This window comes from Pygocentrus nattereri, chromosome 8 (assembly GCF_015220715.1).
Source record: "Pygocentrus nattereri isolate fPygNat1 chromosome 8, fPygNat1.pri, whole genome shotgun sequence".
Taxonomy (NCBI): domain Eukaryota; kingdom Metazoa; phylum Chordata; class Actinopteri; order Characiformes; family Serrasalmidae; genus Pygocentrus; species Pygocentrus nattereri.
In genome coordinates this window covers 12,426,772-12,451,901 of record NC_051218.1, presented here as the reverse complement: position 1 = coordinate 12,451,901, position 25,130 = coordinate 12,426,772, and the positions used below count along the sequence as shown (strand labels likewise).

General features: G+C 39.9%; 3 protein-coding genes across 5 annotated transcripts in view; 2 read left to right on the top strand and 1 right to left on the bottom strand.

Moving 5' to 3' along the window:
* Positions 1-11,789, top strand: part of nrg2b (neuregulin 2b) — a 69,530-nt gene extending 57,741 nt beyond the window's left edge. Inside the window, exons 5-11 of one of the 2 annotated variants that reach the window (XM_017722731.2) lie at positions 677-735; positions 1,943-1,966; positions 3,589-3,691; positions 5,387-5,516; positions 5,906-6,039; positions 7,037-7,252; positions 8,503-11,789. In XM_017722731.2, the coding sequence (XP_017578220.1) occupies positions 677-735; positions 1,943-1,966; positions 3,589-3,691; positions 5,387-5,516; positions 5,906-6,039; positions 7,037-7,252; positions 8,503-9,151 (1,315 nt within the window). In that variant the 3' untranslated portion in view covers positions 9,152-11,789. The remainder of the gene's footprint in view (positions 1-676; positions 736-1,942; positions 1,967-3,588; positions 3,692-5,386; positions 5,517-5,905; positions 6,040-7,036; positions 7,253-8,502) is intronic. The other variant, XM_017722730.2, reaches the window with a different exon arrangement.
* Positions 11,790-13,651: 1,862 nt separating this feature from the next.
* LOC108442591 (N-acetyllactosaminide beta-1,3-N-acetylglucosaminyltransferase 2) lies at positions 13,652-17,978 on the top strand. Of its 2 annotated transcripts, none has more exons than XM_017722713.2 (2): positions 13,652-13,915; positions 16,335-17,978. In XM_017722713.2, exons 1-2 carry the CDS (start codon positions 13,913-13,915, stop codon positions 17,739-17,741), a joined length of 1,410 nt encoding a protein of 469 aa, XP_017578202.1. In that variant the 5' UTR covers positions 13,652-13,912; the 3' UTR covers positions 17,742-17,978. The 2 variants fall into 2 exon arrangements, with proteins under 2 accessions (XP_017578202.1, XP_017578200.1); XM_017722711.2 differs by lacking the exon at positions 13,652-13,915 and adding an exon at positions 14,362-14,614.
* A 309-nt stretch (positions 17,979-18,287) lies between these two features.
* eif1ad (eukaryotic translation initiation factor 1A domain containing) lies at positions 18,288-24,523 on the bottom strand. Its single transcript, XM_017722729.1, has 6 exons — positions 24,404-24,523; positions 21,257-21,374; positions 21,020-21,128; positions 20,823-20,931; positions 20,371-20,611; positions 18,288-19,510 (listed from the first exon to the last, which is right to left on the bottom strand). The coding sequence occupies exons 2-5, from the start codon at positions 21,341-21,343 to the stop codon at positions 20,371-20,373; spliced, it is 546 nt and encodes a 181-aa protein (XP_017578218.1). The 5' UTR covers positions 21,344-21,374; positions 24,404-24,523; the 3' UTR covers positions 18,288-19,510.
* Positions 24,524-25,130: the final 607 nt, after the last annotated feature.

Sequence of the window (25,130 nt, the reverse complement as noted above, 5' to 3'; positions counted from 1 at the left end):
ACCATACTCCTATACCAAAAAGTAATATATTGAAACAAATGTTACAATATATTCTGTTTACATTTTGGAATATATTGATGACAAATAACAATATATTTCTTTCCATAGGGGTCAATTTTTTGTTAGAGGATGCTGAGTGACTTAAGGGGGAAAAAGGGAAAACGATGATAAATGTGTGTTCTGCAGACATGTCAGACTGAAACAACAGCATGGAACAGCCTAGAAGCTTGTGGGATTTCTGGATGGTCAAACAAGGATAAGCTGCTATAGTTTCCTGTAGATTGAACCTCTACTGTTTCACATGCTTTACCCTTCTGACAGTGTGTTTAGACCCTTGTATGAAAATGAGTCTTACCACTCCCGGAGTTCCTTCACAGGTCCCCTTTAAAACCCAGAGTGATGACATCATCAGGCAGAACTGCTCTGCTCTGCCTGTGGGTTGTGTTCTGTTGTTCTAATTTGGTGTTTCTCTGCTCTCTCTCTCTCTCTCTCTCTCTTTCTCTCTCTCTCTCTCTTTCTCTCTCTCTCACTCTCTCTTGCTCTCTCACTCTCTCTCTACTCCCTTTCTCCTCTCTCTTTTCCCGTTATGTGTCTGGCCCTCTCCCCTGCCTCCTCTCCTCCCCCCCTCCTCTTGTTCCCTCCTTCTCCTTTTGTGGGTTTGTTTTCCCTCCATCAGGTGTCCAAATGACTATACTGGTGATCGCTGTCAAACCTCCGTTATGGCCAGTTTCTACAGTATGTCCATTTCTTCTTCCTGTCTGTCTGTCTGCGTGTTCGTCCGTCTGTCTGACTGTCTGTCTGCTCAGGAGCTGCATGCTGAGGATGAGATGAATGCATGCCGTATGTTTGTCTCTCCGTGCGTCTCTCCACTCCTTACTGTGTCTCCATTCTGTGGTTTTGTTGATTTGACTCATCAGTTACATCTAAAATGCAGCTAACAGATGAGAACTGAAGCCAGGGGAGAAGGTTTATTCGCTTCAGAGGCAAATTTAATGTGATGTATCATCAGGTTGTAGCACAGTAGGAGAGAGACCCAAACAACGCATATGTAGCATGCTTTCAAATAGAATGGCAGTACCTTCCCTTTTTTGCGTCAGAAGACATTTTGCTTGTCAGAAAGAGTTTGTCTGGAGATGTTATTAAGTACCTTATTAAGTAAAAAGTCACAAAACAGGTACTTGCGTGTTTTGAGATTCTTATCCAACACTGAGATTTGTGTTTGCCATGAGAATGTGTTAGATTATTCCTGCAAAGGTGGTTTGATAAAACTCAAAGGCATGATGCATGACCTTTAACCTTTAACAACCAGCATATCCTTTATAAACAGAGACAGAACACTAGAGAAATGCTTTGTATAGATAATCAAATGCTGGGAGAACCATGCATGTGGCAGGTACTACACATATCCTTGACTTAGGATACAATATTTTGATCGAGTGCCATTTAGAGCAAAGCAGGTGAATCAATGTAGGTCATCTGTTCACCAGTAAAGGAATAGAAGCCATTTTCTTCATGTCTGTATTCATCTGTACTCAGCTGCGTCTCTATGTGTTAGTAACGTAGTGCTTTTCTTTTTAATCGTTTGGTTTGTTTTTGTCCTTCTTTAAAGATTAATCCAAGAAATGAGGGCTAGTAAATATGTCAGCAAGTTGTATGGCTGGCTGTCTATGTGTCTGCATGCATCTGTGCGCTTGCTTGTTATATAAAATATTTTGTTTTTTTATTTTATGTAATGGGGAAAATGGAGTTGGCCACAGTGTGTCTGCATTGTCTGTCTGTTACTGGAACTTACACCCCTTCACTTCAGTGTCTCGACGCAAACAGAAACATACTAATCTAGCATTTTGACGCATCGATCTGAACAAGTGGGCAACTTTATCTGATTTTTTCTTTTTTTCTTTCTTTTTTCTTTCTTTACATTGTCAACTTTCTGCATTGGCAGAGCATCTTGGAATTGAAATTATGGGTATGGAACTATTATTTGTTTGATTCTTAGTTTTAAGGCTTATATAAGATCACATCACAGTCACTTTTCTCTGTGCCATATCAAAACAACTGAAGTGATCCACTGGAAAACCCCTTCTGTTAATGTACTGACAAAGCCATGCTTACTAAGTTACTAATATCCACTGTAGAAATACATGAATAGACATAATAACTGATTTAGCAATGTGTGCTTGATTTCTGAGATGTAGTAACATAACTGAAGTTAAATCTTTTAGCTAATCCCTGAAAGTAAAATATACAGTCTCCATCATCTGCTAAAAGACCTGGAATTGTCCACATAGCTTACTAGTACATTCTAGACTACATTTGGGTCATTAATCATGTCTAATAGACTTAAACTTGAGATAAGCTTCAGTAAAAGAGATGAATTAATGTTATCGATGTACATCACTCTCCATAACACTCTTCCTGGATAGAATTAAGTTTTCTTTCTCTCCATATACTGTTATTCGTTTCCTGTAACAAGCATGCAATGCAATAACAGGCGAAGGCTCAACGTTTGACCTGAGCACCGCGTCCCCCTCTTGTCCACTCTCCTTTTTACGCACTCACCCCCCCACTCCCCCGCTGTCTGGCCGTCACTTCTTTCCTCTCGGAGCTCTTGTCCTCTCTCTCGTTCCCTCTCTCCATGTTCTGTGTGTTCTCTTCTGTCATTGTGCTCATGGCGTGCCCCCCGGGGCCTCGAGTTTAACACCAGACCAAAAAACGTCTTCACAGCACCTACATGGAGGGTCTTCATAAAACCAGTTCAGTGCTTGTGAAGATACAGATGCTAGAAAGTACAGTTTGAGGTCATGCGTAGAGCAAATAATTATCTGGCCATATAGAATATTAAGACTAAGTACAGATTCACTCGCGTTAGCCAATTTGACATGGAGCATCATGCATTCACATTTTAGCAAATTTAATTCAGTTTTATGAACAACCCTCTCCTAATGGCTCATAAGAAATGCTGTTTGTGTGTTTTAACCCTACTTTACAGGCATGTACTGTGAAAGATTTAGAAGCTTAAACTGCTTTACCTTCCATTAATCTAATGATGTCTGTAGGCCAGTGCATGTAATGGGACTGCAAGAGAGGCAGAGACTTCAGTTTATGAACACGTCTCAGAGAAAATGCAACATTATTGTTTTCTGAGTTTGGCAGATTTAGTGCTGTTCCAGACGGAGCCAAGAAGTCTCATACTGTTTTAGCATAATTGGCATTATCTGAAAATCTGGCTTTGAGAGCCAGCTACAGAGATTTAAATTTGTATTTTCCAGTGGTGTGGTCAAGATATCACCCTCAGGTCCCAATGTGTTCATAAAGCGATATCTGCCATAGATCAGTGTCTCTTTACCGTTGTATTTGATGGTGATTAGGATAAGACGTATGGCCTACTTCTCTCGGTTGATTCAAAACTCTTGTAGAATATATACATTGTTTTCAGATGAATTTAACTGTTTTAGAGCAAGTATTTTAGAATGACCAGATCTAGCTTAAGTGTCCGATGCTGTGGCAACCACTGATGCAGAGCATGTGTGTGTGTACATGTGTCTATGTGTGTATGTGCGTGTGTATATGTCGGTCTCATTTATTCAGAGGCAGAGGAGCTGTACCAGAAGCGGGTGCTGACAATAACAGGCATTTGTGTGGCTCTGCTGGTAGTTGGCATCGTGTGTGTTGTGGCATACTGCAAAACCAAGTAAGCCCAGCGAGCTCACCTGGCAAAAGACCCTGCTTAGTCTCCACTCTTCCAAAATGATGCTGATAGTGCTTTATAACTGTAAAATTGACAGTTTTCACAATGACACAATTTTCCCCTTATCCCAAATCCCCTTAGCCAGTACAGAGTTTGTTTCTTTACTTTGCACTGATTCTACAAGACTAATGTAGGCTTATAGCCACAAGTTTAGCCTTATGCAGTTTAGCAGCCGGCCTATATCATCACATACTCGCTTGAGATTGTATCAAGTTGTTAAGTAATTTCAGACTTGCTAATGTAGTTTCTCACACTGTATGACATACTGTTAATTAGAAATGCACAAAGCATTTGTGTCACCACTTAAAAATGTAACTGTAACTTATAACTGTCTTGAAGCATGAATTTTGTCCATACTTTTGTCCATTTATAAATAAAGTATCAGAAACAACATAAGCAAGCCTGTTTATAATTAATCAGCAGCTCACTGCAATCTGAGGCAGGTATCTGATTATTTAGGCATGCACTTTGTATGAAGCTTGTTGTTGTGGATATAAGCTTCTATTATTTGTTTGTTAACATCTATTATTGTTAGCCACATTAGCGCCACTGTAAAACTAAAGTATCAAACATCCAATGTCCCTTCAATTTTAATGACTTGGCTGATCCATTTCATTTGGGGTAAGAGGAAAACAATGTAAATTTGAGTTATGGCCTGACCATCACTTTAAGGTTAGAACTGTGGAAAGAGTAGTTATTAAACTTTATACTATTTTGAATTCTTAATGTAGAATCATCATTAACTTAGGAATACAGTGCAGGAATATGCTTGGTCTTTCATACTGTGACCATTGCTGGTGTGAAAGCCTGATCTGATCTGTGAAGGGGAAGAACGGAGCATCCTCCAAGCTCAATGAAGTGGCTTTAGAACATCTGCTGACGGTTCTCCAAACCTACATTTTGGTTCAGAACTCAGGGGTCGGTTCATACCTTGGTTTATTTTTGGGAGTGGGGGTGAATATGAAAAAAGGGGAAATAATTTCTGGGTTTTATTAGATTACCAACAGTTTGGAGCACTAAAGAGGAGAACGCTAAAGAACATGGTACATTAACTTTGCATAATTAACTGCGTAAATTAAAATAAATAAATAAACTGAATAATTTCATGCTTTATATATGTTATAGTTAGTGGGTGGTGTGGGCAAAAAAATTATATCACGATCTAATTAGGATTACTGATGGTTTCAGTGTATATCACAGTATAATGTATTTATGCGTATTTTTTCAAATAAAACTAATTTATCTGTAGATTAACAGTAGCTTATTATTCTGGATGTCCATTCACTTTTAATAAGAATCACATGTAACAACCAAAGTAAATTTAAAATGTTTTATTGGGTGAAAGTAAAAACAAATGAATGATATATACACAGATTTCAATATTAGTTTCGTCTTCTGGATCCACGACATGAGACCGTGAACATTTATATCACGCTTTCAGTCTCGATTTTAGAATCGTTACACTCCTACTCTATATAAACAGAAAGACTGAGTAAATTCAAAGGCAGAGTAATTGTTTACTGGCTTCAAGTATTTTTCTATCTGCCTATGCTAACAGAGAAGTGTAGATCAAATCTTGCTTGCAAACTGGTTTATGGATAAGGATATAAATTTACTGCAGGAATTTCCTCTCTGCAGGAAACAGAGAAAGAAAATGCAAAATCACCTGCACCAGAATATGTGTGTAGAGCACCCCAATCGAATGCTAGCCAACGGACCCAACCACCCTGGTCCTGGTCCTGGCCCAGAGGAGATCCCTATGGTCGACGTGAGTTTGACTGCTTGTGACTTTGTTTTTTCTTTCAATATGTATGTAAACCTTTCAACTCATGCCAGCCGCTACATGAGAGATACAGTCTCAAACTACAGAGCGTCAGTTTAACATAGCATAAGAGTATTAGCCAGAGTGGGATTACACCACGCTTTCTCCTGGCTCACTCCTATTGGACCTCAAAACCATCAGCCTTCCAGGTAACTGTTTCACATCTTTTAGCCAAAAGCTTACAGCTGCTCTCCTTCTGTCTGATGAGGAACGGGAAAGTTATGTATACATATGTCTATAGGAATGCACAGTACATATGTTCATTGAAAATATGCAACATGTTACTTAGTTAGACCAAGCTACATATCCTATGTTGCATCTGTCTTGTGTTGCAGTATATCTCTAAAAATGTCCCAGCCACTGAGCGAGTAATACGACATGGAACAGAGACATCTGGCAACTTCTCGGGTAGCCGAATGTCATCCCGGTCCCACCACTCCTCTACTGCCTCTCACGCTTCCAGTCACCGGTATAGACTCTGCCTATCAGACTTTATTTGTCTGACTGTCTCTTTACTATCTGTATGTCTGTTCTTTCCTCTACTTTTATCTTTCATGAATGCACTGACGTATGGGTGATTCTTCAGTTAGGGTTAGTCGTCAAGTCATTGAACATCTGCTTTGTATTTTTATTTATTTGGAATTCATTTTTCAGGAGATATTTCTTAAAGAGACTTATTATAAGATAATATACTTGTACTGTATAAAGAAGGGGAAATTCAAAGGAACATAAAAAAACTGAATTTTCAAACCACTATTAAAAGACAACAATTATGAAAATAAAATGGGGCTCCTATCAATCATGGAAGACCTGGTAGATCACCAAAACTTTCACAATCAGATAAACAGTACTTACAGTTTTCATCTTTTAGAGATAGGAGAAAATGAAGCTCCACTTGCTTCAGATCTGAAACTGTACATTCTTACCCTGTGAGAAGATGGCGTTTCAACAGGAAATTAAATATTCTCTTTAAAGTTAAATAGAGTGTCGTACATGTGCATCGCTATATGTGCAATATATATCTTTTTATAACAACATTCTGCTGTCACCAAATCTGCTGTCCCTTTTTCCACTGTCATTAGAATCACATTATTTGTGGTTACCATGGAAATGAGAAGTGACAGAATGAGAAATTTGATGTGCAGAAATAGTCATACTTCATGATCTGAATGTAATTAGATGTCAGTACCAAATATGTTACTGTTTGAGAATTGTAGCTCAGAAATAACCAATTTTGATTAGTTTACATTTATTTTTAGTTTACATTACATGATAGCTATTCACTTCCCAGAACAGAACAGAAAGAAAAAATTACTATTATCATCACAGCTGGTTGTGATGGGATTGACACAGTGATGGTAATGACAGCTCATTATTTGCTCATCCTAATTATAATGGAATACTTGAATGTTGGTGTGATGTATTATTTAACTGGTGTAACAGAATTCTCATACCTCCACCCCCAGGCACGAGGAGAGGACATGGAGTATGGAGCGGTCAGACAGCATGAACTCTGACTGCCACTCGGGGGCACTGTCCTCCTCAGTTGGCACCAGTAAATGCAGCAGTCCAGCCTGTATGGCCCGACGGGCAGCACACTGTGGCTATTCTGAGCCTTCGCGGCGCCCCCTGCAGTACGGAGACTCTTATGACTCTTTGCGGGACTCGCCTCACAGCGACAGGTGAAAGAGAGGGGAGCAACAGTCTGTGGAAAGAAAATAGGGCCAAGGGTGTTCACTAACAATGACATGCATGTTACAAAACAGGCCTAAAAATTTTCCTGTTGGTTTTCTGGAAATAATGCTCAGACACATTGAATAGTGCCGAGCAGTTGTAAGTGTTTGTAGTGTGCTAACATGCACTAATGTACAAAAATTGAGCCCGGTTGATATTAGAGAGCACACAAGTGCAAGCAAGAACATTCCAAATAAGAGGCAGTAACCAGACTAATAACAGCAGTGGCCAGTTGCACCAGATCTATGTATGTTCAAATATAGAGTAGTTGTAACGTAAGTGTTCAGGTTAATGTATAAATCCAAACGAGCTGCAGCACACAGACTAGTTTTAACATTGAACTTGGTAGTTACTAAATATTTACACCTCCTGCTCAGTAGGTATTTAGTAGGTAAGTTTTGGGGAAACCATCAGGGACAACATAGAAACCACAAAAAAGACCGAAAACATGACTTTTTTGGTTAGCTAAGCTAAAAGATCTGAACACTATATGGTGTAGTTTTACTTACAGCTCTACAGAAAATGAAGCTAAACACCCACAGCTCTAGCTCAATGAGATTCAGCAGCTGCCCAAACATCTAAACTGATATGCTGTATTGTCAGTTTGCCATAGCTACGTATTTGGTTTTCTCAGGAAAATATTAAAGAATAAACAGACAGTGGCTGTAGATAATTATTTTTATTCCATTTAACCTGTACATATCGTTCTCTTCTATGGTGGAGAAGTCAGAGTCAGTCGTGTTTTAAACATTGTTCTAAACATGTTATCATCATATTAAAGTGATGTACGCACTAGTTTGTTGCTACTAGTTAAGACAGGACTTACAGACATGTGCTGCAACCAAATTTAAAGGATAGTTTGAAACTAACTAGTACAAACTAAGGACAGTCAAGACTTTACGCACAAGTACAAACTTACACAAACCTTGTGCAGCCCAGTCCTGGAGACAAAGAACTATTTCAGGGATGCTTCAAATGTAAAGGTTCCTAAAGAGTTAAACTTTAAATTGTGTAGTCATTCTGCTGGCCATGTTGAAGAAAATGTGCTGGTGTGATTGAAAAGGAAATGTTTAGAAATTTTTCTCTTCTCTTCCTTATTATTCCTCCTTTCTCTTTTACTCTATTTTCTTATCTATCTCTTTCATTTCCATTGTCTTCTGCTTTGTTCTATTCTTTTCTCTCTCTCTCACTTGTCCAGGTACGTGTCAGCGCTGACCACGCCTGCCCGCCTGTCTCCAGTGGACTTCCACTCCTCACTGCCCCAGCAGGTGCCTACCTTCCAGATCACCACGCCCAATGCCAGCCACGCCCTCAGCCTGCCGCCTGCAGCCGCAGTGGGCTCGTACTCACCCGACGACGACCAGCCGCTGCTGCAGCGCTACCGCCGTTCACGCCGGCCCTACTGCGGAGCAGAGAGCACGGGCTCACTGCCATCCAGCCCCTACCGTTTTGCGGACGATGAGGACTACGAGACCACGCAGGAATATATGTCGTCCCGTGAACGGCCAAAGAAGATTGGCAGCGGCCGACGGTGGCACAGGAGGTCGCGGCTAAACGGACACATTTCCCAGCGCGCCAAGGGCCCCAGAGACTACAGCTCCCAGAGCTGTCTGTCGGACAGCGATTGGGACGGGGAGGAGGATGAGGAGGAGATAGGGGACTTGGGGCATGGAGAGAGCACGCCCTTCCTCAGCATGCAGAACATGACCATCACCGAGCCGGCCACCATCTACCGGCCCAATGATACACGGACATACATCAACACAGCGCGGGGTGGATCCCGTGCAAACACGCAAACTAGCAAACTGTCGCAGTCTCGGTCCAAACCGGACAATGCACCCCTTTAAAGAAAAGGAAAAAAAAGAACAGCAACAAGGATGCTGAAACATAGGAGAGAGAGAGAGAGAAAAAATGATATGCTATAGACCTGCACCTATAAGAAATATTTTTATTTTATATAACAGACAGATATTCTAAACAAATGAAATATTTATTTTCATTTCAGCAAAAATTGTCTACTAGCTAGCAGCAAAGACTTTTTTATAGGGGGAAAACTATTTATATGTAATTCCTTTTTTTGGTTTACAGCATTACGAAGAAGAATCACGTGCCAATTTTTTCACAACTTAGAAATAGAATAATATTGTGGTGCCTTTTGCTGTATGCCGACGAGGGAGGTTCCATTGAGTTTTTGTAGCCTTTCTTAAAATGGACTCCTGGGTTTTATATAGACATGTTTGTCTCCTTTTTCTTTTCGGTTTATTTGTTCAGGATCTCCCCATTCGAACTGTGATATGATTCAGACATCATGCAATATGGTAATCACTTTTACATAAAAGGTGTTTGTTTACATGAGTAGGGGTTCATACACATACGGTCGTTTTTCCCTGGCCATACAGAGTTGCAATCGACATGCTTCCTGTTTGAGACAGGAAAAGGCTTGTCTGTGAGGGGTCATTCTGTTCTCTTGTTAGCATTATGTTTTCCCCCGTGGTCATCACATGTTGTTTCCATGGAAACACAGGTATGCAGGAGTTCATAGGGCACGGTACGGTGTCAAGGTACCTGCCCCGGTGTTCAGGGTTCTCAAAATGGAAGTGTGTGTACGTCCAATGAATGTGTTTTCTCACCAGTGTGTGGTGAGAGAGTCTGAGTCAGTGTATGTTGTACTGTCTATGTGTACATGTGAAAGAATTGCCCAGTCTAAATCTCTGGTCTTGTCTGTTCTTGCAGATGCGCAGAGAAAGTCCTTAGGACTTAAGGGCCGTCTAATTCTACATTCATCTGGGCTGTTCTGCGAAATTTCTGTGAACTTCCAGAAAGGCTGCTTGGAATGCAGACTTCAGCAGTTTTGGTAGTTACCCAAAATTTATAGCAATGCGCATGTAATAAAAAAATGAAACGGGACACGTTCCAAAAATAATAAATAAATAATAGACAATAATATAACAACAAATGAAGAATGGCTCCAAATTAACTAACACACAATTTATGTGCAAATGTGCAGATTTGGTGTCAATATTAACCTAGAAGTGGGTCAAGCTGTCCTCTAATTGGCATATTTTATACGCCTGCAGCCCTGTGACCTTGCAGGGTGGGCATGATGACGTTGAGCACTTCATTGGCCATTACAGAATGTAGGTTTAAAGTCCATGAGACCAAAATCTGGAGGTTTAGATCGGGCAGACGAGTAGGGCTGTGTTTGTGTGCTCATTTTAGAGAGTATGTGCCAGCCTGTTGTGTGAAGAAGTAGTTTATGTGTTTTGCATCAGCCTAAAAGGTTAGTGTGCGTATGGCTGTGATCTCTCTAATAGATTTCGGATTTGTCAAAGGGGAGCTGTCTATGGTTCCATTAAGTTGGCTTTAAGTTTAAAGAACAATGTTAACAATGGTTGACAAAAACAAACAACAACAAAAAAAATAAAATAAAAAAAATAAACTGGGAAAGACATGCTGGTGATTTTGCCACTCCCCAGTGGTGAAATGAGCTCATTGCACTGTAATCTTCCTTCCATGTGTAGTCATTGGCCGCTGAGCTGCCTGCGGAGGAACCAATCCAGCCTGATTCTAGCCTACAAGGACCCACATCCCCCGTTAGCTCACACGCTCCTGTTCCTATGCCAGCAGCTTAAAGCCGCACTGTGTCTCAGGACTTCCCATCAAAAAACCACATTGCCCATAAACACCTCTCACTCTCAGACCTGACCCGTGGCTTTTCTGGGCTCCTGTGTACTATGTGGCAGGGGAGAGTGTGGAGAATGATGTGATCAGTTACACCTGTTTGATTGTGAAACCTGTGGAAAGTCTGTGATGACCTGGAGTTTTTTTCTTTAGTCCCTTTCCTTTTGCTGTCCCCTCTCTTTTTGGCTGTGTCTTGTATGCAGTCTGGAGACTTGCAACACAGGTTTGGCAAGTGGATGAGCTTCTTTAAGTGGATGGGTTGCGAAATGAGCTTCTCCTCCTAGTTTCTACCCAACCACATCGCCTTGAAAACAAACCAAACAGAAAAAATACACACCCAAAACACCCCCACCCAGCGTCTCCCTCACACACACACACACGCACGCACACACCCACAGAGACATACACTTACATACACATACAGTCACACAACATACACTTCGTCCTGTGTCTTCACATCCAAATCCTAAACACTCATCTAAAGCTTCTCTTGACTGAGATTTCTTTCTATCCTTTTCTCTCTCTTCTCCTTTTTTCTGTTCTTCCTCTGTCTGCCTGTTGAGGCTTCCCTCTCTCTGCATGTCCTAGTGGTTCTGGTAGATGGGTGCATGGTAAACGCAGCAAATGAGTTGTCTTCACGCGGTGAAAGTGTACTTTTCATTTTGACATTCAGCAATAAATCCCCTTTTTTTCATGTCCATTCTTGACTTGGAATATGCTAGAAATTTTTGCAAGTTTTCTCAAAAAAATAGTACTTGTAAAAAAAATCAAACCACTTGTTCATATGGAAAAAATAAATTTATTCCTACCATTTTAAAAAAACTAATTTGTCATATCTATATAATGTGTATATTTTTTCTATTCTCACTTTTGAAGAGTGTTGTTTATGATTGATATAGACTCTGATTTGGGTTAATTCAATACCAAAGTTAATCATCGATTGCTACTGCTTTAGTTCTTTTTTGTTTCTTATTGCTTCTTTTTCAAAGCAGTACCCCATAGTTTGTCTTTCCAGTACTAATCTTGCAAAACTTACAGGTAAGTCACTGGGCAGTACATCATGCAAGTCTAGTACCACCTGATGCCAATATTCCACTTTGCTTCAGAGCATGAGAGGAAACTTAAGACCTAGAATTTTTCAGCACCGTGATCAGAATGTATCCATGCCTGTGACGTTCAGAATCATGGCATGACTCGTTTGTAAATCGCACAGTAAAAAGGGAAACAGGGGCCCAGCTTTTATCCTGTTTTAGTAAGCAACAGATGACAATAGAGATCACATGGCAGCTCGGATTCGAACCTAAAGCCTAAACAAGTGCTTTCAGGGGCAAAGCAGATTCAAACAAACAAAGCAAAACTTTCAAACAGCAGGTGATGAAATTATGACTTAGCTGTTGTAGCAGTATTAACAGTGGTCCACGCATTATTTCAAAATAATAGTGTAAGCATGTTTGTTTTAGCATTGCGGCTGTCATTAACCCTCATATCGTCCTCAAATATAACAAATTTGGTCCTTGGGGTCAATCTGACCCCAGGGATATTTACCTCCAGAAAATGATTTACAGAGTATTGTTGACCATGTTTGTGTGACAGGCACTTTATTTATTTGTTGAATACATAAATAACCCCTTGAAAATCAGTGAGTTGACGTGTCCTCTAGCGCCACCATCAGGCCAAACCTTTAAATTAGAATTAATTTATCTTGAATCTTTCATACAAATCTTCTCAAATTTACTTCTCAACATTAATGACCACAAGTCTTGTTTTGGTGATGATGGATAGGACCTTTACTGTAGCGCCACCATCAGAAAAACTTTCAGGTTGAGAGTACACTCATGACTCTCACAGAATGACCATGTTGATTAATGTTGGTGACTCCCCTTTTCCTCTCATAAACATATTTATTTACTTATTTTTTTATTTACACATTTTTTATTTACTATTTTTTGTAATATATTTGTGTGTGGGGGGGGGGGGGGGCATTTGTGAGACAGAAAATGGATAAAGAGAACATGTCAGATACTAGTGAAAACATGGAATAGGTTTTTATGCCCACAGTAAACTTTTAGTCTTTAGAGACAGACAACATGAAAACAACATGAAAACCCACAATCCATTTGCGAAACATTGTGAACACAATAGTAGTCAAAACATGAAACAGTTCTTTATGCCCACAGTGAAGCTGTTAGTCTGCACTACTGTACACAGGATGTGCAGAGTGTATGCGCATGCTGCTTGCATTTGCATTTTGAACAGGTTATGCTGGTCTTACAATCGTTTTGGGTCGGACAGACCTGACACCTGCCACGTTTCATGATATATATCAATATATTTCATATATATGAAATATATATATATGAAATATATCAACTCAAATGTATCAACTGCACCTGCAGGTGTGGTCATGTTAGGTCACACACACTGACAGACAAGTTTTAACAGCTAAAACAGCTTGGGGTCAAACTGACCCCTGAGGACGAACAATGCGTGCAATATGTGTTCAGCACATTGAAAAAATATTCTCATGACAATTTTATGCTTTATCAGTTGTCCCCATCAAATTAGGAAAAGTCATGAAATATGAAGCAAAAGAAAAAAAGTTCACTACTATTTTTTGAATGAAAAACATTGAATGGTGTCAAATTGACCCCAAGGACGATAGGAGGGTTAAATCTTTTAAGAAGAAAGCTCTGTTGACTGGATTAGGGATGGTCAAATAAACACAGGTCCATCATCTGACTTCCTCTGATTCAGTCTCTGTGGCCTTCTGTCCTGTAGGCCACCTTCCTGGAGTCACATCATGAGCTGAATCAGAAGTGTTAGAGAAGGAAGGCACGAAGCAGTGCAGCGCAAATGGACTACAGGCGGTGGGAGACACTGCAGCAGACCACAGAGCGTGAACCTGTGTGCCCACAAGAGAGAATCAGATGGTAAATCTGTGCTTATTTGCCTATCACCAGTAACTAATCTGACGTGTCTGCAAACTTTAGAGAATATCTTTTTCTTTAGATAACCAGCCGGAGATTGTATCTTCGTGTTTTGCGTAATTTAACACGTTGTAGTTCCAGTTCTTCTGGTTTACACACAGCAGGCACGCGCGCAAGGCGCTAGGCTACAGCCACAACGGGGCAAAGAGGTCATTCAGAGGAGCTATCAGAGCTCGACGCTGATTGCTTGACCATTTAATTACAGGCGTATTAAAGCAATATTAGAGAGGACGCTGATGGCTAAGCATACGTATATGTAAATTGTGTGTAAACATGAACTAAACAGCTCATACAGGCACACCTTCTTATTTATTACAATTACAAACATAATTGAACTTCATAATAAAAGCCCTATTGGGCTCTTAGGTTCATGGGCGTAGCAACAGCTTTCAGTCACACCTGCGTACATCAGGCTGAACCAGCCCAGCTCCACTACAGCTCACACGACAGGTTAGTGTTAGAGCAGCAGGTGTGAGGACAGCCCCAGCATACACATATTTCACTTGCTTCTTTGGCATTCGTCAAATATGGCTTTATCAAACAATTCGCGATTGTGCACCACAAGAGTTTTATAAAGGACGAATGAACCCTGTGAAAACAGGAGGGAAGGACGAGCTCCGGACTGAGGCTGTTCAAAAGGCGGTATGTACAGATACGCTAATTTGCCTGGGGAGTTTACTGGTGAGCAGACTGCTGCATTTAAGAGTTAAGAGAAATACATCAGTCACACTAAAAAAATCAAGTCTGCTTGTTAGAATTTCAGTATTGACAGTCTTTGAGCCGTTATATTCCTGTTGGGTGTGTGTATGTTGTTCTACTGCATGATGGTGTGTGGTTTTATGAACCAAAATTCACAGTTAATTTTTACATTACCATTTTCCAACCTCTCTTTTCACCTTATAATCAAACAGTCTGAGCCTTTAAAGCTGTAGAAATGTAAATGAGCTCTGATTGGTTGCATTTTATTGCGCCTCATTCAGAAAGCAGTCCCTAATTTCAGTGTGAAGACGTGGGCGCGTGTATATTTTGTGAAAATAGTTCGTTCAAAACGACCGGTTTTCTGCAGCTCAGCTTCTGTTTATGGACCGTGTGGACTGAAGAGATTTTAAACTCCGTGTTTCCATATTATATCAAACTTTTATTTGAAAAAAGTGAGTAAAATGTAGGTTTAATAACATGGGCCCTTTAGTTTGTGTAGTTAGAGGTGAGAGTTGATTTGGGGAGTTTTTCTAACATGGTTGCTTAAAGGAGGATTTTTTAAAAGTTCTGCTTTATTAAGTCCTTAATTTGTTAACCAAGTCGTTCAGAGTGGTTTGGTGGGAAACGCGCCATCGCAGAGAAACTGAGTCTGAGTTGTTTACAGTGGTGGTAACTGGAACCAGACGTCCAAAGTATTCAATGCCTCTAAGCTCCTCGCTGAAGTGCTGACTAAAATGCTGCCTCACACCCGAGGCATTGTTTTACAGTAGTCTTGCAAGAAGGTGTTGGTCTAAAATGGATTTATTTCAATCCGGCATGGTGGAGAGGTGGATCTATATGTAGGGAGGAAATATAGTACCCAAAAAAATGGTTTAAACCATTAGTTTGTGATAGTTTTGAGAGGGTTTTGTCCTAAGATATATACAATAATGTATATATGTATATGTATGTGTGTGTGTGTGTGTATATATATATATATATATATATATATATATATATATATATATATATATGTATATGTGTGTGTGTTTATTTATTTATTATTATTATTATTATTTTTTTTTTTTTAATCCATTTGTGGCAGAGCAGTACAAACAGTGTTTTTAAGCCAAATTTACCCCCCAAAAACACTTCAAATTCTTAAACAGCTGGTTCTACAAGGTTTATTTAGTAAAGGCAAAGGCTCTATATAGAACCAAGAATTTGCATCATATATTGTATAGAGATATCTATAGATCACCAAAAATTCTTTTAGAATTCATGTTCTATATAGAACCATTGTCTTTACTAGAGAACCCTTGAAAAACCATCTCTTTTAAGAGCATACCATTGTCAAAATTACATGTAGAAATTCTGAAGAAGTGTTAATTTTGAAATTTCTTTATAATTTTGCAGAAATTTTTAAAAAATCAGTGGAATTCCCCTTGAACCTGCAACTTACCTTTAACATATCCTTACCTTACCTTAGGCCTCATCAGTTTCATCAGATTCTCCAGCACAGTTCAGTGATCACATCAGATTCATCTCATCTTTTAACAACCAGTTTTAGTAGATGTTCGAGGCAGAAAATTACCCAATCTTTTGTGTTACTTTACCACTGGCAAGTAAATATTACTGCTTTCACAGAATATCAGTGTTGTACATTCTTTTCTTTTGTCTACAGGTAATGGCTTGTTGTCTGTGCCAATATCGCTGTCGAATCCTGCTCTGCATATGTACACCATGCATTCTGTTAGGATGCCTCTTTATCTACATCACACTGGCTGTGTGTTTATCCATTAATTCCTCCACCACGCCTGTTGGGATGCCTAGAAACCCTCCTTTACCTCCCTTCTTCATAGCTTCAGGGCTCAATAAGTCTGGGATCCTGGCCCCGTTTCCTATCAAGTCCTTCTGGAAATATGACCTGAGTAAAGAAGCTCACTGGAACCTGATCCAGTACGTCATGGATCGCCAGCACAGCCCCATCTTACATCCCGGGACAAATGCTTCACAAAATATCTCTGATCTGGACAGGTATTCAAGGTCAACACAGCAAAGCTCTGGATGCTTTCCTAATTATGAAATGATCTGGACAGTATCGGATTACTTCTCTCTGCCAGCTCAGATACAAAGGTTTGTCATTTCCATGCACTGTAGAGACTATCCGCTGCTCATCGACCAGCCTAGGGTATGCAGCAAACATCAGAGTGAGGCTCCGATGTTACTGCTGGCCATTAAATCGCAGTCATCCAACTTTGAAAACCGTCAAGCCATCAGGAAGACGTGGGGGCGTTCAGGTTGGGTAAAGGGACGTGTAGGGAAAGGGGGGCATGTGCGCAGGGTTTTCCTCTTGGGCACAAATCATTCAGGACACAATCCAGGTATCAAGAAGAACCTGAGAGAGGAGAGTAACAGATATGGTGACCTCCTCATGTGGGATTTCTTGGACACTTTCTTTAACCTCACGCTGAAGGATGTCCTCTTCTGGGACTGGTTCTCGAAGAACTGCTGGGATACTCGCTTTGTGCTCAAGGGTGATGATGATGTCTTTGTGAGGACACCGGCTCTCTTGGACTATTTGAACAACATGGAAGCGGTTCGCTCAAACACATCTGGACAGAGTAAGACGATGGAGGATTTTGTCGTAGGAGACGTCATTGCCTCTGCTGTCCCTTCACGCTTACAAAGTAGTAAGTATTTCATCCCTGATAGCTTCTATAAAGGGATGTACCCATTATATGCAGGGGGTGGAGGGGTGGTCTACTCTGGAGCCTTGGTCCTCAGGCTTCTCCAGGTGTCTAAGAGAGTTCACCTGTTTCCCATCGATGATGTTTACCTGGGAATGTGTCTTCAGAGGCTTGGAGTCGTTCCTATCCACCACCCAGCCTTCCTCACTTTTGATTTCCCTGAAGGTGAAGCAAAGGAACACTGCGCCAACCATACTGTCCTGCTGGTCCACAAACGTAGCCCCAAAGAAATACAGAAACTGTGGGTGGAGACCCTGAGGCCAAGCCGTAAGTGCAGAAATACTGTACTGAGAGATGAACTTTTAGAAAAGAAGAAGAAGGAACAAGAGCAGAACCTATGAAAGGAATAGCTTACTGTGAAGTTACTTGAGCTAAACAAATCAAAGCAGGTTTGACTCAGGGAGCATCTGGGAGAGAACTGAACTGAACTGAACTGAACTGCAGCAAAGCCATGCAGAGACACTGCTCTGGTCTAGCAGGTATTGAAGAGAAGAATTTCTCCCCCAGCTACATAGACGAAGTCTGAATGGCATCTTAAGGACAGCTCAATGCCAAAACTTGACAGAAGTAATGTCTATATTTTGTCTGAATATTATGATCTTTTTAATATATTTTATATATATATATATATATATATATATATATATATATATATATATATATATATATATATATATATATATATATATATATATATATATATATATATATATATAAAAACTACGAATGTTCTGTCATTCAGTATTGTTTCTTAAAATATAATTTCTCATGTAGGTACAATTTAGATATGCCTTCTTTATAGGCATCCACTACGCATAGTCATACGCAGATGTCTTTATGAAAGTCATGTTAGTCTCTAGTAGGCATGTAACTCTCTGACCTCACAATTCCATTTGATACTGACTGTTTATTAAATGATTCTGTACATCATGACATCTCAGATTCCACCACAATCTGTTCAGCTTTCTTTGGTACGATTCATTTAAAACCTTCTGAATACTCAAATGTTGGTAGAGAAACTGTTTATACAGTAGTGGAATACAGAAAATAAATACATAACACTGTTTTGGTTGGATGTTTGGATCTGAAAACAAGCATTTGGCCACAAATATCAATGTATGTTATTGGATGTGATCATTTAGGGTGGGCAGTATATTTATTATCATCCTATTAAATTGTCAAATTGGATTCAGTGTACTGCAATATGCAAAACACTGAATAAAACTCATTGTATTCATAGTCTGCTTTTTTTGGCACTACTGGAAATTTTTTGTTAACTTATTACACCTCAAAAAAAGAAAAAAAAACATGCATTGTGCATCAAGTTAAAAAAATGTTTTAATTATAATTTTTTGCTATATCTGTCGCCTTTAATCATCATCAGTTCGAGGACTTTATTCAGCGCAAGTCTCAAGCTGGCACACAGAACTGATCAGATCAATGAAAATAGGTTGTGAAGGGGTCAAAAGAAAAGTCATGAAGGACCTACAAAATATTAAGAACTAGATGTGTGAAAACTGGGCATTTCTGCAATTGTGCTGCATTTTTACAGGCTTGATGATGGACAATCCATTTCAGGTAAATTTATACCGTCTATGTATTAATATCTGTTCTTTATGTTCTTATGTTAAGTTGTTTTATTGTCTTAATTTGTATGTTGGCATACTTATAAGAACACACATCCCCTTTCCCTCCCCACCTCCCCCTCCAGGATGTTTCAGACAGTACATTTAAAAGCATAGCAACACCTACATACGCATGCACGTATCACAACATGACCATGAAAACAAAAGTGACAAAATAAATAGTGAATAAATACAAAAAAAAAATACATGAATTTATGTGTGGGTTAAATAACAGGACTTCTCCTAAAATACAAAAACAAACTGATAACTCCAGCAGGGCCCTAGTAAACATTCCACTGATTGGAGCGCCTTTTTCTGAGCATTAGTAGTTCTTGACAGCATCATGTACAAGCAACCGAAAGCTCCAAAGAAATATCAAGCACAGACAAAATCCATTGCCGTCTTGAGGTGGAGTGAGGACTCCATTGATTGACCAAGTTTCTTTGCAGCTGTCAAAGTACAGAGCAACAGTCGTTTCTGCGGAACTGAAATATTAAGAGAAGAAAAACCATTTAAAAGAAAAACAGATGCTGAGCATGGATCATCATGTTCCAGTAGGACTCTAAGATTGGTGGCAACCTGATGCCAGAAATTAAGGACCTTAGAACTAAACCACTTTGTGTTCTTATGCAAAACATTTGGTCCCAAAACAGGTGTATTACAACTCAACCACATGCTGTGTATGTATAGTTATGTTTCCAAAAAAATTCACTGTGAAATATTTTTTGCATTAAGGGGATTTTTTTTGGTCTCCATCTAGAACCATTTAACTGCCAATTGGTTTACAAAATTTTAGGAATGACATTTTAGGACATACATGGCAATAACCTGTAATATCTGAAGGAATATGACCATGTATACAGAAAAATCTCAATTGCACAAGCATACGAAACAAGGAGACTTTATTTCCATATGTACATAAGTTATGATACAAATAAAGCATTCCGGTCAACACAAGGAATCAACTTGAAATGTTCTATACATTATGAATCATGCTGCTGTGGTAAGATCTGTATTTCACCCTGGAAGCATTACATGAACAAGCTTTCCTCAACTCAGTCTAATATATTTAACTGAATAGAAAGGAATATTTCAGGTGTCAGTTTCTGAAATGTATAGAACCTAACAAATTTCAATGCCAGTGGTGATTCACATATAAATCCTTTAAGTCTATGTTCAGCATTGATAAGGGCTTAAGAAACCGCATAGTGCAAATTTGTTTGGTTTTCCTTTTTTACATAATGAGTGTCCACAAAGCAAAGAACTGAACCAAAGTTGGCATCTGGTGCAACTTTTTTTAAAGCTGTTCACAGCATCCTTTATTTTATTGTTCAGTATTTAATACCTAATCGTTCTCTGGTCCCTCCTCTTCTTCCTCCTCTTCATCATCATCTTCATCAGAGTCTTCATCGCTCTCACTATAGTGAACAGTGGCTCGATTTGTATTGACAAAAAGGTCACGGTCATCCTCAGAGTCACTGCTGTCACACTCTTCCTCCTGCTCCCTCTCTTTGTCTTCTCCCTGTCCGTTCTGTGGTCCCTCCTTTCTCTCCTCAGACTCACCACCCACCTCAAATCCTTTTGGCCTGCATAACATATTCCACTGTTTAGTATAATGCTCAAAGCACTGCATAGCGACAGCAGCACAAGAGAATATTATGTACGTTTCCCTCAACTAAAAAGAAAAATAAAAAGATCAAAAACTCCCATTATGTCTTTTCTGAAATCTAGAACAAATCTAATGCAGCACATAACACAAAAATTCCATCAACATCTTAAAGATGCTTCTTTTCTCACCAGACACCAAGTTTCCTCAGATACTGGACATGGTCCCTATACAGTATGAAGCTGATCTCTCCTTTCACCTTGTCTCCTTCTTCAATAGGGTCTACGATCACAAAGTCACCTGACAGAGGAGAAGAAATGGTGGTGAATAAATAACATTCACACACATGAAGAAAACATGTGTAAAGAAGCCAGGATCTTAAGTCCACCTCTTTTGATCCAGATGTTCTTGCGGAACTTTGTGGGCATGCTCAGCAGAAATTTCTCGCCGCTCTCTGTTACAGCCTCATGCAGGTTATTGCCATTGCTTCCCAAGATCTGGAAAATACAGAGAGATTTAATATTCATGGATGATCTTCACCTTCATGAAAGTTCAATGACACCAGAGCTTTGTTAGTTCAGTAAATACTTATTCTAAACTGCAAATAAACCCAACTTTAGCTCACCCTCATGACCTGCTGGCTCTCGCTGGGTGTGACGTAGTCTTCAAGAACCTCCTTAACCACATGTTTGCGCTTAGTTGCCCGGGACATCTTTGATAGTGAGCTCTATAACATGCACTTTCTGTGAGAGTAACATGATTTAGGCAAAAATGAGCCAACATTTGGGCAATAATTCTTCAGTAGTAGTATCAAGCTAAAGCATATGATAAGCTTAGATAAACTATGAACACATAGTACTCTCTGTGCTGCTGTTGCTATCCAGCAAAGTCTCCACTTGGTAGAACTGAGTCTAGTTACTTTGGTGTAAAGACAGCCCGTTTTGAATTCATGGTTTCTACGACATGCAATCTAACTCATTTAAACAGCCTACAGCTGTTTACCCCAGTCCCTATATTCTTACTGAAGTTATAAAGATTGTTTCAACCTGGAATAAGCCAATCAGTAAAGAGCTCATTTACATGCATCAATCTTAAAATGCACAGTAACAAAATAATTAATTTAAACAGGACAATAGGATCAATGAAATGATAAATAAAATGTGCCTGAATAAAGAGTATACTCTTTCCCTGACAGATGTAGAAGTACCGGTACTACCATTTGAAAAATACCCAGGAAAGAACAAATTAGCTAAAATTACAAAATTGTAACTGAGCTATTGTAACTAGTTTCTATCCACCTCGGCTTCCCAGTATCTGGTTTAGTATGCTTCTGGTATTTTTATGCAATCATTTAAAAATCATTAAAAAACATCCTTAGCTCCACTTTTATTTAGACATGTCTGCAAATCTTCAAGCGGATACGGGTGCCCTCAGCCACATTTGTCCCACTATAATGATTTGCTTATATACACTGCTAAAAAAAAAATAAAGGGAACACTCAACACATCCTAGATCTGAATGAATGAAATATTCTCACTGAATACTTTGTTCTGTACAAAGTTGAATGTGCTGACAACAAAATCACACATAAATAATCAATGGAAATCAAATTTATTAACCAATGGAGGCCTGGATTTGGAGTCACACACAAAATTAAAGTGGAAAAACACACTACAGGCTGATCCAACTTTGATGTAATGTCCTTAAAACAAGTCAAATTGAGGCTCAGTATTGTGTGTGGCCTCCATGTGCCTGTATTACCTCCCTACAACACCTGGGCATGCTCCTGATGAGGTGGCGGTTGGTCTCCTGAGGGATCTCCTCCCAGACCTGGACTAAAGCATCCGCCAACTCCTGGACAGCCTGTGGTGCAATGTGGCGTTGGTGGATGGAGCGAGACATGATGTCCCAGATGTGCTCAATCAGATTCAGGTCTGGGGAACGGGTGGGCCAGTCCATAGCTTCAATGCCTTCATCTTGCAGGAACTGCTGACACACTCCAGCCACATGAGGTCTAGCATTGTCCTGCATTAGGAGGAACCCAGGCCAACAGCACCAGCATATGGTCTCACAAGGGGTCTCAGGATCTCATCTCGGTACCTAATGGCAGTCAGGCTACCTCTGGCGAGCACATGGAGGGCTGTGCGGCCCTCCAAAGAAATGCCACCCCACACCATTACAGACCCACTGCCAAACCGGTCATGCTGAAGGATGTTGCAGGCAGCAGATCACTCTCCATGGCGTCTCCAGACTCTGTCATGTCTGTCACATGTGCTCAGTGTGAATCTGCTTTCATCTGTGAAGAGCACAGGGCGCCAGTGGCGAATTTGCCAATCCTGGTGTTCTCTGGCAAATGCCAAGCGTCCTGCACGGTGTTGGGCTGTGAGCACAACTCCCATCTGTGGACGTCGGGCCCTCATACCATCCTCATAGAGTCAGTTTCTAACCGTTTGTGCAGACACATGCACATTTGTGGCCTGCTGGAGGTCATTTTGCAGGGCTCTGGCAGTGCTCCTCCTGTTCCTCCTCGCACAAAGGCGGAGGTAGCGGTCCTGCTGCTGGGTTGTTGCCCTCCTATGGCCTCCTCCACGTCTCCTGGTGTACTGGCCTGTCTCCTGGTAGCGCCTCCAGCCTCTGGACACTACGCTGACAGACACAGCAAACCTTCTTGCCACAGCTCGCATTGATGTGCCATCCTGGATGAGCTGCACTACCTGAGCCACTTGTGTGAGTTGTAGAGTCCGTCTCATGCTACCACGAGTGTGAAAGCACCACCAGCATTCAAAAGTGACCAAAACATCAGCCAGAAAGCATCGGTACTGAGAAGTGGTCTGTGGTCCCCACCTGCAGAACCATGCCTTTATTGAGTGTGTCTTGCTAATTGCCAATTATTTCCACCTGTTGTCTATTCCATTTGCACAACAGCATGTGAAATTGATTGTCAACCAGTGTTGCTTCCTAAGTGGACAGTTTGATTTCACAGAAGTTTGATTTACTTGGAGTTATATTGTGTTGTTTAAGTGTTCCCTTTATTTTTTCGAGCAGTGTATAAATAAACCTGGTCCACAGCTGGTTCTTTAGAGACGTTGGCTTTAAAAGCTAGATTTACTAATAAATCACACACTTTATAAAGGTGGTTCTTCAAGTATTTTTCAGTAAAGACAATGTTTCGATTTAGAACCATGAGTTCTATGCAGAGCCATTTCAAGTTTCAATGCTTCGTCAGCTTCATGGTTCTGCATAAAAACCTTTTGAAAATGTAGAGCACCTGGTGCTATATAGAACCATTTACAAGAAGATTCTACATAGAACTATATAAAGCATATTCACCGTCAATCTGAAGAAGCATTTAAGCATGAAACTGCTCTATGTTGAACTTTTTCTAAACAGAAAGTGTCTTTAGGAAAAGCTCTTGTAGAAACAACTTTTTAAAATGTGTACTTTCTCACTTTCTCTTCTACACTAACGTTACACAGCTAACTGAAGAGAAAACTCAGCGCTTTCACTATGAAAAGGGTAATGAAATAACTGCCACAGACTCTGACCGGGGCTAAAAATCTATATGAAGGAATATTTAATAGACAGTCATTACAAAACACTGCAGCTCAGGCTGACGTGCTTAGAGAGTTCAGTTAACTAACGCTGTAGAGTTTACTAGAACTGCTAACTGGGTTAGCCGACTAGCTAGCACAATTCTAAGCAAATATTCAACGTATTGCGACTTCTTTCACATCATAAAAGTCTTTTAAATTTTGTTTAAAAAGTTACCTACCCAGGAAATGTACATATAAACGTTGGTTTATTCTGGGTTTCTTTACTAGGTGCATCGAGAAGAATGTCGCACGTAGTGTAGCTCCTAAATGCGTCGAACGCATGTGCGGCTTATTTCCGGTAACCTTGTTTGTCATACTCTTTGGCATTGTGGGTAACGTAGTCAAACTGGGAGCTCAAACTAAAACGTCATTTCTACATTCACTGGCCAGCCTTAAAGTGGAATTACACTGGTCTTTCAAATGTTCTACGTAATTTAATATATAAATTGAGTCGTGAATGTTTAATATAGCTGTAAGTCAGACAGAACTGTTCTCTGAAAAATTGTTCATTCTAGAGAAAATTTCCAACTTCACCGATTTCTTTATTAGAAAACAGCGGTCTGCACCACAGTCACTTATCCAAAACAATCAGTTAAACCTACACACATCTTTTGAGTTTTTATATGTAATGTTGTTAATAATAATAATAATAAATCATAGTAAATTATAAACACCCTATACATACCTTTCAGCAATTTTTAAAACTATACTTTTATGTCAAAACCAAGTTTTTATTATTAGTATTATTTGTAACCATTTTGCTCTAGCTTTCTGTGATGTAGTTTTTAGACACGCGTGGTTCCAATCACCACCACAGTGAACAATTCTGACTCAGTAAGTTTCTCTTTAACTGCGTATTTTGCATCAGACCACTCGGAATAACTTTGTTTACATCTTAATATTTGA